Consider the following 15361-nt stretch of genomic DNA (forward strand, 5'->3'; position numbering starts at 1 on the left):
TGTAGGATTTAACCGATTAGTCATAATCCAGAACCGTCTAAAGTCGTTAGATATTATGGCTTGGTAAAGATGATCCCATTCCTGATTTGCGTACTGGATCTGTTTCTCTTTCATTAAGGCATTTAACATGGTTTTATGTTGAGTTAACTGGCTCCACACTGTCGGATTCCTAAATTCCTTAAACTGTTGATAAAGTAAACGGATTTGTTTATTCAGTTCCAGACATTCTTTGTCGAACCAAGGGGCACCCCTTGTATTACCAAGAATATCAATTTCTCCTGAGCAAAGCGCAAAGCTCTTGCTCTCCAATTTTCTTTGGGATTATCCCTCAGAAATCTAGCCCTGCTATACACCTGGAACAACTTGTTAATTACAATTGCAGATGGGTCATGACTAGAGCAAGGCGTAACTCTTTGCCGTCAGTACATCTTCAAGGTCGCTTCTCTAGCATTCCACAAAATGAGCGTTGCTGTCGATTTTGTCCTGATACAACTGATACACTTTCTCATATTCTGCTTCACTGTCCAAAATACAACAACATCAGAACTGATTTGAGAACTGTATTACCAACAGGATTGATGCTCCTTTCTGATAAAATAAAAATGGCTAAGCTTCTAAATAACTCTAATGTTGAAATCTCTGAAGCTGTTGCTATATTTTTACTCTGCGTACTGCAAGTGGTGCAATAATGACCTTCTTGTTGTATTTGGAATTCTTGACACACACCGGTTTTATGCCTAATAAAGGTTTTGGATTTGGATTTGGAAATCTCTCTGCAGCCAGAATCATTTTGAGGACGACCTCTCCCAGGCACATCGCGACCTGTCTAGTGTGACATGACCTGGCCCAGCGGGCTACTTACCTCTTTTGAAAACAACCGTGCCAAAGCTGAGTGCCTCTTTTTGCTTTTACATCCGGACTCTCGATTGCCTTGTTTGCAATAAAACCACTGTGCAATGACCAGACAAGCAAATTCTCCCCCCACCTCCTCTTTTGGTCTCGGGGGTGTTTATTTCCAAGACCTGGAGCACGATACGGCTAGGCAATATTCCTGACTCCAAGACGAGTCGGGATCTTTATTCTTTCCACTGTCTGGGGTAAGGGAGTGGGGTGACAAGAAAGTGAACCCCTCCCCCCCAGCGTCTGCTGTTAAAGCTCATTAAATTAAAAAAATAAAGAACAAAATCGGACAGAAAGACCAAAAAAAGAAAAGAAAAAAGCAAAGTTCGCTTCTCATGGAGAATCTGAAACCGTTCCCAACACGTTCCTAGGAATGTTGTGTGTTGCTTGTTTTAACAGTGCGGCATCCTGTGGTTTTTTTTAATCCCCCCCTCCCCTTTGCATCCCTGAATCGCTGCAGTATTGTCCAGTCCTTGTTCTGCTAGCTGTCATAGTGGCCCAGTGGCCAAAACCGCTGTCCAAAGGCTAGCAAAGACGAGGCCTGTGGAGAGTCCGAGCACTGAGCACGACCAGAGCGGGCCGGAGGAGGAGGAGGTGCATGAGCACACCTCGCTCTCGGAACGACTCTCGTCGTGGTGCCCTTGCTTGGAACGCACCCCAGTCCTGGTGCTCTCGGCCGGCTCAGGCGCATCCGATTGCATGTCACCGCACACCAGCCAGTCCCTCGCAATGGATTGTGGGTAACCGGGCTCCGCTTGAAGGCTGCTGTCCAATATTTTCCAGTATTCCTTGCCCTTGAAAAAGTAGATAGACCCTGCATGGGGAAAGCAAAGCGGTCAGGATGAGCATCAATTTTTATGAGAACACTTAGCAGTGTGGTGTAGTGGTGAGCCAGCGTGCTGTAGTGGTTAACAGCAGGTGGATTCTAATCTGGAGAACTGGGTTTGATTCCCCACTCCTCCACCTGTGGCTGAGGCTTATCTGGTGAACCAGATGTGTTTCTGCACTGCTACATTCCTGCTGGGTGACCTTGGGCTGGTCACAGTTCTCTCAGAACTCTGTAAGCCCCACCTACCTCAAGATGTCTGTTGTGGGGAGAGGAAGGGAAAGGAGCTTGTAAGCCACCTTGAGTCAATTTCAAAGCCTTTATTGGCATAAAACCACCTTGAGTCTCCTTACAGGAGAGAAAGGTGTGGTATAAATCCAAACTCTTCTTCTTCATTTCTATGATGTCTGCATGGAGTGGAGTCACTTAATTAAACAAAAATGGGTCAAACTAACCTACTGACTTTAATCAAGTTCATCATAATACATTTGCCTAGGAAGAAAACACAAGGGGACTAAAGATAAAAAATACATGCTTAGCTTTGAGATCATGAGCTTGTGAAAGGTTCCATCTTAGAAGAGGTATTCCTCACCTCTTGAACACAGGAGGGAATGCCCCTTTTGTCTCCAACAGACAGGAATGCCTCTTCTAAGGCTCTATCTTGGAAGAGGCATTCTCCATCTCTTGCATACCGGAGGGAAGGCCTCTCCTGTCTCCAACAGGCAGGAATTTTAGAATTCCTCCATTTGTGAAGAGGCATTCCCTGTTTCTTGCACACAGGAGATAATGCTTCTTCTAAGTCTCCACCTCCAGGAAGGAATGCCTCTCATGGCTCAAACAAGCAGGAATGACTCTTCTGAGATGGCCTCTGTTCCCTGCAGTATTTTTAAAAGAACTTATAGTAAAATCCATCGGACTATTTTCAACTGGCTGAACAATTAAATGGCTGGCCTGCTTTCAGGCAGTCTAAAGGCTTTCGGATCAATCTGCCCTAACAGATTACGCAACCCAACGTGGCAGCCCTATCGTCACCCACAAGCTACGATTCATTTCATTTGTCTCGGAAACAACAGGAAAACGTTATCAGCCCTCAGGTGTTAATTGCAGCGGGGGAGGAACAGTGGGAGTGAGAGGAACAGACCTGCTAAGCGGGGACTTGTGGTGTGTTTTGTGGCTCTAACAAACAGGTGTGTGTGTATGCGTGATGTGTGGATCAGAGTGGGAGATGACGGATCAAGGTAGTGGCACTGGGAAAGAGGATCTTCTGGCTTGGGTAACTTCTCCCATCAAAAATGTGCCTCCCCCAGGTTGTTTTTAGCCCTGACAGGGAAGAAGAAGAAGAGGAGGAGGAGTTTGGATGTATATCCCCCCTTTCTCTCCTGCAGGAGACTCAAAGGGGCTTACAATCTCCTTGCCCTTCCCCCCTCACAACAAACACCCTGTGAGGTAGGTGGGGCTGAGAGAGCTCCGAGAAGCTGTGACTAGCCCAAGGTCACCCAGCTGGCGTGTGTGGGAGTGTACAGGCTAATCTGAATTCCCCAGATAAGCCTCCACAGCTCAGGCGGCAGAGCTGGGAATCAAACCCGGTTCCTCCAGATTAGATACAAGAGCTGCTCTCTCAGTAAAAAACAGATGAGGAAAGACAGCCTGGCTTAGCCTGATCTCATTGTTCCTTGGAAGCTAATCTGGGTTGGCAGCTAGATGGGAGACCACTGAGGAAGGCGAGGGCCCCTCCCGCACATGCAGAATAATGCACTTTCAATCCACTTCCGATGCACGCTGAAGCTGGATTTCACTGTACGATACAGCACAATTCACTTTCAAACAATTGTGGAAGTGGACTGAATGTGCATTATTCTGCATGTGCGGGAGGGGGTCGAAGTTAGGAAAAGCTTTACCCGTGGATCTTGCTGAACAGACCTGCAGGTTCCAGGAGCTGATCTAGTGCCTGCAGGACTGCAGATCAGAACCAACACCAGAACCAGAGGAAGCAATGGAGAGTGCTTCAGGATAGGACATCCAGGGAGGTTTGGACCTTTGGCCCGAGCAATTAACGCGTTCCGTTTAGTGCTGTCCCTTCTCTGTTGTGTGCAAGTTTTCCTTTCCTTGCTCCAAGAAGCTCGGCGAGTCGTCCAAGGTTCTCCCTTCTCTGTTTCATAGTCACAACATTCCTGCGAGGTAGGTTAGGCTAAGAGGTAGGACTAGCCCAAAGGGTTGGACCCCAGATATCTGGCCCACTAACAGTGGCCCTTTTTTCTCAGCAAGTGGAGTGTTTCCCTGTCTCATGCCGGGGCAAAGCAGCACTGTTAGCGGAACTGATCGACATGTTCCAATCCACTGTCGATTCCGCACACGAGTAAAATAGGTTCAACCCAGTTCCCTGAGAAGGGTACTGACCTAGGTCGAAGCCATTGTTGTTCCCCACTGCAACCAGCTTGATCCCAGCTCGGAGGGCGGAATCATCCTGTGCCTCTTCGCCGCTCCGTTCCGATTGGCTACTGTTCTACGGCCATGTTCCGTCTATCCCCACACATGTTATAAAAAAAACTGCCACAGGAATGGAGGGACGAAGGTGGCGTTTTTTGATTGGCCAGCTGTACGCATGTCCGAAACACTCAGCTGTGATTGGCTGAATGGGGGACTCTTGGCACCAGAGATTCCGCACTTTACTGGAATCGAGCTGAGTTCGAGCGTGGTTCCCTGAAAAAGTAGTAGTTCCCAACTGGAGTCGGAAATTTGACCGTTACATGGGGCGAAGCTGGTACAAAACTATGTCAATCCCAGTGGTTGTGCGGAGCACTTAGGTTGAACCCAGCTCGAACTTAGGTCAATAACCCAGGTGCGGAATTGACCTAAGTTTGCATGGTGGAGTGGGGGTGTGAGTTCCTGTTCCAGTTCCTTTGCTCTAATCACTACACCACACAGACCCTCTAAACCTACCCACTCACCGTCTGACCACCGCGTGGCATCATCCAAGTTGCTGGGAATCCCTTTCCACAGGATGTCCTCTGAAGGATAGCCGGGGTCCATTCGCCGCTCGCGGTCACTGTAGCTCCAGTACAGATTATCCTTAAAGAAATAAGCCTTGTCATTGTGGGCCCAGGAAAACGCGGCGTCGATGCCTCCCAGCGGCAAGCCAAAATCCGAGATTGGCCGAGGGTAGCCTTCCTCCACGTTATTGTCTTTGAACACCCAGTATCTGTCTCCTGGGGAGAAGAAATAGGCAGGTAGGTAGCAACATCATTTCTGTTGCACAGCAGAGAGCCGGCTTCCCGCGCAGGCAAGGTTATGCCGTACTGCCGGTCGCTGTGGCAACTGTTTGAGCGGAATGTGCCACACCGGGGGGGGGGGATGAGAAGAAATCACAAATTCCCGAGAAAGTGGTTTTCATGGGCTTATTCCAAACACAAGTATAAAAGAGACAGGAAGAGATACTCTGCTAAAGGAGGATTCATTTGCACCCGACCCAGATACCCCAATGCTTTTTGACAGGACAATAGCACACAATTCCCCTCTTGTTGGCTCAGGCCCGGTGTGTTGCAGAGGATAGCATCTCGGTCATGAGCTTGGGAGGTGTAAGACCAAATCCTCACTCGCCAGGAGGTGACGTAAGGCCAGTCCTCCAATCTTGAGTCAGCCTACCTCACAGGGCTGCAGAGAGGATACAGCAGAGGAAAGGAGAACCCTGCCTGCTACCCTGAGCTCCTAGAAAGAAAACTGGGCTAAAATATAATTAATAAAAACACAACCAACCAGAAGAATGTGCCGTTGAGTTGCAACTGACTCACGGCAACCTTATCTACAGGACAGTGCAGGCAAGAGATGGGCAGAGGTAGTTTGTCACTGCCATCCAGCAAATAGTGACCCCAGCCTTCCTTGGTGGCCTCCCAAGGATGACCATGGCCACCCCTGCTTAGTTCCTGAGCCCTGCTGATCAGGATGCCACAAGAGAAGCTACTAATCCACACAGTGCATCGCTTTACTCTTCGCAACAGTGGCGTAGGAGGTTAAGAGTCTCTAATCTGGAGGGTCCGGGTTTGATTCCCCGCTCTGCCGCCTGAGCTGTGGAGGCTTATCTGGGGAGTTCAGATTAGCCTGTGCACTCCCACACACGCCAGCTGAGTGACCTTGGGCGAGTAACAGCTTCTTGGAGCTCTCTCAGCCCCACCTACCTCACAGGGTGTGAGAGGGGAAAGGGCAAGGAGATTGTATGCCCCTTTGAGTCTCCTACAGGAGAGAAAGGGGGGATATAAATCCAAACTCTTCTCTTCTTCTTCTTCTTCTTCTTAGGCTTCAAATGCCTGGTTCTTGCTTTGCTTTGGGCCAACTTGACTCTGTTCTGCTTTCTGATGCTGAAAGATAACAAAGCAAGGCCTGCCGGTCAGCGGGCCGAAAGCCACGGCCACTCTGCAAGAGCTGGGAGACCACAGGAATCTAGGACCCAGGGGAAATGAAACATTAACCGGAACTGGATCTAAAGGGCGTGGAACTGGCTTGCACGTGATTCCTTTTCTGAGGACATCTGAGGCTAAACCGATCCTGCTACTGAACTGGGTTCCAAGTGCCGGTTGTTTATTCACTGTTACTGTAGGGCCTTTTGGGCGGGCTCTTGGCTTTGTTCCAGTCCGTCACTGCCTTCTTTTGTTGATTTTATTAGACTGGTTTTTACCTATGACAGACAGTCACGTTGACAGCATTCTGGTATCAAGGCTGAACAGTTTCTAGATCCAGAGAAACAACAGCAAGACCCATTACATATGGGCCTATTAGAAAAGCTCCATGGCGGTTGCGGATGGGAAAACGGATGCTGGGGGGGGGACTAGGGCAGGGAAAATGGTCCTGTTGTGTAAAGATCCAGACTTTCTTATCCACATGGACAAGATTTGGCTGGGATCTTCCTGAAAATACAGCAGCAAAGTTGGTTTGGGGATAATCACAAGAAAGATGTGGGAAAATCGACAGATGCTCCACGGTACTGTGGGGAAGCAGGAAAAAACAAACCAATTTCCAATAGCATCATGGCCAAAGAAAACAATTTGTGTGTAAACAACCTGAGTTCTGGTTGTTGTGGTTTTTCCGGGCTGTGTGGCCGTGGTCCGGTAGATCTTGTTCCTAATGCTTCACCTGCACCTGTGGCTGGCATCTTCAGAAGATGCCAGCCACAGTTGCATGTAAAACGTTAGAAACAAGATCTACCAGACCACGGACACACAGCCCGGAAAAACCACAACAACCAGTTGTATCCGGGCATGAACGCCTTCGACAACCTGAGTTCTCTTGAGATCCACTCCTTTGTGGGTTCGGCATCCAAGCCCTTGGTTTTGACCTTGACCTATGCTCCTTTATCCTGCTGGATAGCTCCTTGGTCTTGCCCCTGAAGTGGCTGGAGAAGAGCAATTGGGCATGAGTAGGAAAACAGAAATCTCTTCATTGAATAATATAGGAGAGTTGAACGGTGCTGCTGGAAAGCAGCAGAGAAAGGCATTGTGGGCACTTGTGAACTGCCCAGAGAATCTGGCTGGCGACAGGAGGCAGGACTAGATCGGTTTTATCCAGCAAACCAACCCTGACATTTTAACCACTCAGCGCCGGTGACAGCTGGTCATATTGCTAGTGCAGGATTTTGGCTTTTGATGAGGGCCCACAAATGACTATGGGAGCTTCACAAAGGTGTGTGGGAAGGTGATGCCTTAAACCCCAACATTGGAATCCTTTGCGGGATTGTTTTAAAACTTCCTTCCACCAAGGGACGCTGTTGGTCAGCAAATGCTGCCACCAGGAGTCCTTGCTCAGGTGAGCCAGAAGAGGGCAGCATTGCTTAGTCAACGAAACGCTTTGAGCCTTCCTAACAAACTATTGGACACGTTGCTGCACGTTCTGCCCAGCCCGGAAATCATCCGTCTGAAAGGAGACTTACGCACCCTAATAAATGTGTCTTGAGGAAGAAAGCAATGAGGGGAAGAAAAAACACATGCAGATCATTAGTGCATGAGATGCATTATGCATCTAGGCAATAAAAGTGCATGGCCCGTGATCTATTTTGGGGAGATATGCTGAATTGTGTTCCAGTGGTGAAATGCACAGGGTGGTGGAGGGCATTGCAGGAGAGCAACAAAAGAAGGGGAGGGGAAGATCGCCTGTCTGTCTTCGCAGCTGCCAAGGAGCAGGGTGGGCCACAGCCATAGAATCATAGAGTTGGAAGAGACCCCAAGGGCCAGTGGTGGGATTCAGCAGGTTCACACCACTTTGGCAGAACCGGTTGTTAAAACGGTGCTTGTAAACAACCGGTTGTTAAATTATTTGAATCCCACCACTGGGCTAGTGGTGTCTCTCTCAGAACTCTCTCAGCCTCACCTACCTCACAAGGTGTCTGTTGTGGGGAGAGGGAGGGAAAGGAGCTTGTAAGCAGCAGTGGCGTAGGAGGTTAAGAGTAGGTGTATTCTAATCTGGTGTACTCTAATCTGGAGGAACCGGGTTTGATTCCCAGCTCTGCCGCCTGAGCTGTGGAGGCTTATCTGGGGAATTCAGATTAGCCTGTGCACTCCCACACACGCCAGCTGGGTGACCTTGGGCTAGTCACAGCTTCTCGGAGCTCTCTCAGCCCCACCTACCACACAGGGTGTTTGTTGTGAGGGGGGAAGGGCAAGGAGATTGTCAGCCCAGAAACGTGGGGCATAAATCCAAACTCCTCTTCTTCTTCTTCTTCCTCAAAGCAGGAAGGGCATTAAACCTCAGAGGCGCTGCTTAAACTTGCTTTAACAAATGAGGACATACAGAGTTTGTGGCATGCAATAAGCAGTCTGTCTTCCGTCATGGTGAATGCTTGCTTACCTTTGAAGAACACGATCTTATGGTCGTTGGTCCTTTCGTAAACAGCGTCCACGCTGTCCAGGTTTAGAGGCAAGCCCCGCCAGAAACGGTGGATCTGGGCTGGCTGGAGGGAGACCAAATGCTTGTTGCGGGTCAGTCTCCAGAAGTATTTGCCTGCACAAAGAAACATGGGTTAGGACAGGCGTGGGCTGAGTTCAAGCTTGAACAATCTACTGTGCTGGCTTGTCTGGGATTTGCCAACTACGGCTGGTTGGAAAAAACAGTGATCCCTAAGGAGGGATCTACCCTGACCTGGATGACCCAGGCTAGCCCCAGATCAGGAAAAACGAGGGTCTTTTCCCCACTTACCTCGACCAAAGGTTGCTGCGCGCTACTCCCACCGTGCGTCATTTCTGGCGCGCTCCCGGGCTTCCCCACGACCCTGCGCTCTGTGCGGAGTCATCAAAAGGCACTGTTTTGAGGAGCGCCAGGAATGACGCGCGCTGAGGGGGCGCGACAGCGTCAGTGTCGGGGCGGCTGCGTTGTTGCCACCCCTGTAGTGGGGAGTGCCGGGGGACCCCGCACTACTTGGGGAGAGTAGCGCACAGCAGCAGGTAAGTGGGGAAACGATCCTTTTAGCGGAGAGATTTATCCTTTGCTTCCATTTGCAACTTTGAAACTGGCTTTCTTGACTCAGCTGGTTTTCCTCGCGCCATTAAAGTGAAATGATAGCAAAAAATCAGGCAGGAGTAAAGAAGGGGTAGGGGTAAATAGGAGATTGTTATCGAATCAGACACAAGCCTGACAGTTCTGGTCTGCGCACAGGCACTTGCAAGAGTTTAATAGCTGAACCGTGACACAACCAGCATCCCCCTGATTAACATGTCCTCCTTATTTAAGTTCATCACGTCTTCAGCTCTTTACCTGTCTCCCATCCCTTTTCGGTGATTCCAGAGTACCTTTTTGGAGCGGGGGTGAGAGAGACAGAGAATGATTCCTCTAAAGTTCTGGGGCATTGCATTGAAATTGCTGATTTTAGTATTGTAGTAAACCACCCTGAGCCCACTCTGTGGGGAAGGGTAGCCTATAAACAAGTGATGGCGAACCTTTTCGAGACCGAGTGTCCAAACTGCAACCCAAAACCCACTTATTTATCGCAAAGTGCCCACATGGCAATTTAACCTGAATACTGAGGTTTTAGTTTAGAAAAAACGATTGGCTCCGAGGCACACATTACTCAGGAGTAAGCTTGGTGGTAGTCAGTGGCTTTGCTTTGAAACAACCATGTAACTCTTCCACGGGTGATTCACGACCCTAGGAGGGTTTACTCAGAAGCAAGCAACCGAGCTTACTGCCAGGTAAAGGATTGCGCTTTAGTTCTCCCCATGAAAATCAGTGGGGTTTAACAGCGCTTAACAGGGTTACCTACACTGCTCCCCCAAAACTAGGTCTTAGGTTTAATGCTAATAATCGAGCCCAGCAGCCCAGGCCAGCCTAGATGTGGGGGGGGGGGCACTCTGTTTGCGCGTGCCTACAGAGTGGGCTCTGAGTGCCACCTCTGGCACCCGTGCCATAGGTTCGCCACCACTGCTATAAACCCAATTAATAAATTGGGCTTACTGGAGATGGCAGGGCTTGAACCTGGAAACTTTTGTATGCCAAGCAGTGGCTCTACCATGGAACCACAGCCCCTCCTCTTCTTTATGTTGAAATCTAGCCTGGGCCGGGGGTGGGAGAGAGAGCCCCAATTCAAAATGTGTAGTTGTGACAGCCGGCCTCTTTTAACAGCTGGCGAGATTGTCTTTCTGGACTTGGTGGAAATTGGCTCCCAGTCTAATAACGCAGGAGGCAAAATGTCCAGCCCTTCGGCATCTGCAGGGCAGCCCAGCTCGCCTCTCTCTTTTTATTTGCAAAATTACAATTGCAAGGATTTATATCAGACACCGGTAATTATGCCCCACTTTGCATATTTGCTCTCTGTGACACCCACGGACGCATAAATAATACATGGGAGGGCATCCGGGCGGCAGCGATTACTCCTTCTTTGACAAATGGCTTTTGAAAGGGAAAAGGAAAAAAGGATTTTTTTTAAAACCCGAGCTACCGTTTCGACGGCCTCTGCATATTTATGGAAAGCACGCACAATTAAATATGGCGGCCCTTTGCATCCCTAGCGACACTTGCGCTAGGAAAGGGCAGACACCCAACATTTCGGGAAGAAATCATCATTCGGCTACATCAGTTTCTTCCCCCTCGAAAGGTATTGCGTGTTCAAAGTTCAGAGCACTCCAAAGCTCATTTAACAATTGCGGGAAGAGTGGGCGACGTGCAACGTTTTGGAGTTGTTTTCACTCTTGAGGATGGGGTAAGGCAACCCTGGTGTATATGTCTACCAGAGGCCATTTCTGCACACATGTTTTCAGTCCGTCCTGTTTGTCTGCACTCACTCCCTCGAAAATGCTTCCTGGCCGTCGTTTTGTGATTCTCCCATTTTATTTTAATGTCTCCGTGGATTCAAAGGTTTGATGCCTCAAAGCCTCATGCTTTGTGGGTGCATCGTCATAGCTTCAAAGATATCATCCCCCCCCCCCGTTTTTTTTAAAAAATGATGAAAGCAAATAGGTGAGATGAGGGAATGACCTAAAATAAATGGCACCAAGGAGAAAGTCTAGGGCAGTGGTGGCGAACCTTTGGCACTCCAGATGTTATGGACTACAATTCCAATTGGCCATGCTGGCAGGGGCTGATGGGAATTGTAGTCCATAACATCTGGAGTGCCAAAGGTTCGCCACCACGGGTCTAGGGATTGCAGAGAGCAGAAGGAAATACTTTGAAGACCTCCGCACAGCGAGGGAAAACTTTCTGAAAAGGTTTTGAAAACGTTTTCACACAAAAAAATTTAGCTAAAATCCAGGATACATAGGAAATTGTTTAAGGCTGGAAATAAAACGTTTGGGGCTAAAAACGATGCGGAACTCTTCAGAGGAAACATTTTATTTCCTGCCTCAAAATGTTTTATTTTGGTTGTGCGGAAAAAGGCCAGAGGTACACAGGAACGTTTTGCTCTTCATACAGGGTTGGGTGGGGTGTGGCTCAGTCACAGAGCCACTGCTTGGCATGAGGACGGCCCCAGGTTCAAGTCCTGACATCTCAAGATAAAACAGATTGGTGAAGTGAAAGCTTCAGTCCCTGGAATCTCTCAGTAAAAAAATCTGGTTTTTATACCATGCTTTTCTCTACTTTTAAGGAGTCTCAAAGCGGCTTACAATCACCTTCCCTTCTCTTCTCCGCAACAGACACCTTGTGAGGTAGGTGAGGCTGAGAGAGTTCTGAGAGATCTGTGATTAGTTCCAAGGTCACCCAGCAGAAATGAATGGGCTTAGACTGGACTAACCTTGCAAAGGACCGAAGAAGCAGAAGGAGATAAGTTTAGATTTATACCCTGCTTTTCTCAACCGTAAGGAGTCTCAAAGCAAATTACAAATTACAGGCTTCATGTGGCGAAGCAGGGAATCAAACCCGGTTCTCCAGGTTAGAGTCCACCTGCTCTTAAACACTACGCCATGCTGACTTTCTGACGGAAGACTCTTCTCTGCCTCAGGTTTCTGGTCAGAGTAGACAATTTTAAGCCACAGAGCAATGGTGTGACTCAGTGTGAGTTCAATGGATATGGAATTTTGGGAAAGACAATAGGGAGGTATTGTTTCTTTACCCACCAGATCTCAAATCAAATTGTGACTGTATTTGATTATGAAGGGAGTCAAAAATACTAATTCCCTCCTTCATTCTTCCACAGGCATGGGCAGCTTTAAAAGGGGGCTAGACAGATTCTTGGAGGAGGAGTCCATCAATGGCTATTAGACATGGTGACTAATGTTCATGTTCAAAAGCAGTCTCTGAAATCCAGTACCAGAAAGGTCCAGGGAAGGCCTCAGCCTCTATGCTCTATTGTTGGACCTCCAAAAGAACTGACTGGCCACTGTGTGAGACAGGATGCTGGACTAGACAGACCATTGGTTTGGTCTAGCAGGGCTCTTCTTATGTTCTTCTGAAGGCCTCAGCCTCTATGCCCTGTTGTTGGACCTCCAGAGGAACTGGTTGGCCACTGTGTGAGACAGGATGCTGGCCTAGATGGACCATTGGTCTGATCCAATAGGGCTCTTCTTATGTTCTTAGCCTCAGCCTTTATCCTGTTGGATCTCCAGATGAACCAGTTAATCACTGTGTGAGGCCATACAATGGACTAGCTGGACCACTGGTCAGATGCAGCAGTGCTCTTCTGATGTTCTGATGTTCTTAAATGCCACCGTTTCTCTCATTTCTTCTCGCAGCTAAGAACAGCCCCTTATATATTCCTATAAAGAACATACTTCTATCTCCCCCTTTTCTGTACCCCACTGTACCCTGAAAGGCACCAGGTTTCATTCCTAGAATTTTGAGGACCTCAAGTAGGTTAAAATCTGCCTAAAATCCTGGACAGCAGCTGCCTGTGGGTCACTGAGCTAGATGGACTGACCCAGAGTCCCTCTGAACATTTTTTTTACAGAGGATAAGCAGAGGTTTAGCTAAAAATAAAAGGGCGGAAAGTTAAGTCAAGTACTGATCTTCTTACAAGGGGAGTCACATGATAACATATGCGAAGTGCTTTAAACCCTGAAAAGTCACTTAAATGCTAAGTAGGGCTCTGGTGTTGTGCATCTTTGATACATGTTTGGCCACACGCAGGTGATTCCATTATAGTCTGGGGCAGGTCAGCCAAGTGCTGTTCTGTGATAAAGCGACCTGGTAAATAGGAACGTTGCAAGATCCACAATATAAACCTTAGATATTTACAGGAACACCATTTGTTTTTTTGGCCTGTGTCAAACATACTGGGCTGTAAATAAAATTATCTTAATTGATACTAGTTTTATGTATGTGTGTGGGGTGGGTGGGTGGGTGGTTGTTTATTGATCTCTGGAGAAGATCCAGTGGATCAAAATGTATCAGGGCTTTTTTTGTGTTACTTTCTGGGGTATTTTACATATGTTCCTAACAACTGAGGCTTTGTGGTTATTTGTGATATATTTTGTGATATTGTATGTGTTTTTAGATATGGATGTATATTTTCTATTGAGATGTTTATGTACAGGTTTTTAAACAGTAAAGCACAGTTCAATAAAACATACAGGCTCATTCCGCACATGCAGAATAATGCACTTTCAAACTGCTTTCAGTGCTCTTTGAAGCTGTGCGGAATGGCAAAATCCACTTGCAAACAGTTGTGAAAGTGGTTTGAAAACGCATTATTTTGCGTGTGCGGAAGGGGCCATATTTAATACATTTCAATAGATTTCTATTATACTTCTCAACTTTTTCAGTTCCTAGACCTAGCTTCAAATCTCTACTCTGCTAAGGTAACTTGTCAGGTGACCTTGGGCTCGTCTTACTCTCTAAGTCTTACCTGCTCCACAGGGTGGTTGTGGGCATAAAAGGGAGGAAAGGAAAATGATGTAAGCTGCTTTTGGTGACTGCCATGGAGAAAGGTGGGGCATCAGTGAAAACACTCAATAAAATAATACAGCAACTAAATTCAAGATCTGGGCTGAGACATTTTTGGACATTCTCACGGGAGAGCAAACAGAGACGAGACGACGTCTGGATTGAAGAGGTAGCTAAAGGGTTCTTCAGGGCTGCAGTTTTGCTCCCGGAGACGTTCATCCAGCAGATGCTTGGGAAGTGCGAAGACAGCTGGGCCGTGTAATTACGGCGCATACTTGTGACACTTGGAATGAGACGACATGCACAGATTTTCCCCTTGGGGGAAAAAAACAGCATTTTCGAGAAGGAACAGTCTGACAGCCGGGAATCGTGTGGCTGAGGGCGTCAAAGGACCACTGTAGGGGTCATTACAGGGCCGTGGTGGCAAACCTTTGGCACTCCAGATGTTATGGACTACAATTCCAATCAGCCCCTGCCAGCATGGCCAATCGGGTCACACAAAAAACCAACACCTCAATGGAAGAAATAAACTGGAGGTCTGACTGCAGGTCTATCAAAACTATACAGGAGGTCTGACTGCAGGTCTATCAAATAAACTGGAGGTCTGACTGCAGGTCTATCAAACTGACGATACAGGTCTATCAAAACTAGGACAAAGAGGCTTAGAGACAGCTTCTACTCTAGAGCTGTGGCTATGCTGAACTCCGTGGCTTCGTGTTGATGTGTTTGGGGCTGAGTAGGGATGGGTGGAGGAAGGGGAAAGTGAGGATGGGGTATGAGTCTGAAATTGTGTGCATCGAGGAATGCTGCTGTAAATTTCGTTGTGCGTGCACAATGACAATAAAATGCTTAGGTAGTGACATTTCGAAAACCTAACTTTAAAAGTCCCAAATGGTTGGGGAGCTTGTCAGTTTTCTCAACGCCATTTCGTTCACTGGAACAAGGCAAAGTGGGGCATGGTTGATTCTTAGGGACACCTCAGGGATACTGCTGAAAATGGCATCCTCGTGTCAAATTCTCCCCTTCTTCCACATTATGCGTAACTTCACATCCCCAGTGCTGTGTGTCATGACACTATTCTCCCTGTGCATGTTATCAGCCGCTGTTGGGAGGAAGCATAATATGATGCTATCACAACATGGAATGCTGTTTCACATTACCAAGGACAGGCCACTGGGAAGTCCGTTTTCAACAACAGCCTGGTGTCACCTGAGATCAGGGCCCTGAGGGACTTACAGAGTTTCCGCAGGGCCTACAAAACGGACCTGTTCCGCCAGGCATTTGGCCAGCTGGGGTAATATCGACTTTTCGCCATATAATGAACATCTGGCCTCCCGTGGGTAA

The 15361-nt window shown here is 47.9% G+C and overlaps 1 protein-coding gene across 1 annotated transcript in view; it reads right to left on the reverse strand.

Moving 5' to 3' along the window:
* Positions 1-1039: 1039 nt before the first annotated feature.
* The window catches only part of MMP17 (matrix metallopeptidase 17), a 171837-nt gene continuing 157515 nt past the window's right edge, over positions 1040-15361 (reverse strand). Inside the window, exons 9-11 of the mRNA XM_048515015.1 lie at positions 8558-8710; positions 4675-4932; positions 1040-1714 (exon numbers count right to left, since the gene is read on the reverse strand). Of these exons, the coding sequence (XP_048370972.1) occupies positions 1389-1714; positions 4675-4932; positions 8558-8710 (737 nt within the window). The 3' untranslated portion in view covers positions 1040-1388. The remainder of the gene's footprint in view (positions 1715-4674; positions 4933-8557; positions 8711-15361) is intronic.

This window comes from Sphaerodactylus townsendi, linkage group LG13 (genome assembly GCF_021028975.2).
Source record: "Sphaerodactylus townsendi isolate TG3544 linkage group LG13, MPM_Stown_v2.3, whole genome shotgun sequence".
NCBI classification, from domain to species: domain Eukaryota; kingdom Metazoa; phylum Chordata; class Lepidosauria; order Squamata; family Sphaerodactylidae; genus Sphaerodactylus; species Sphaerodactylus townsendi.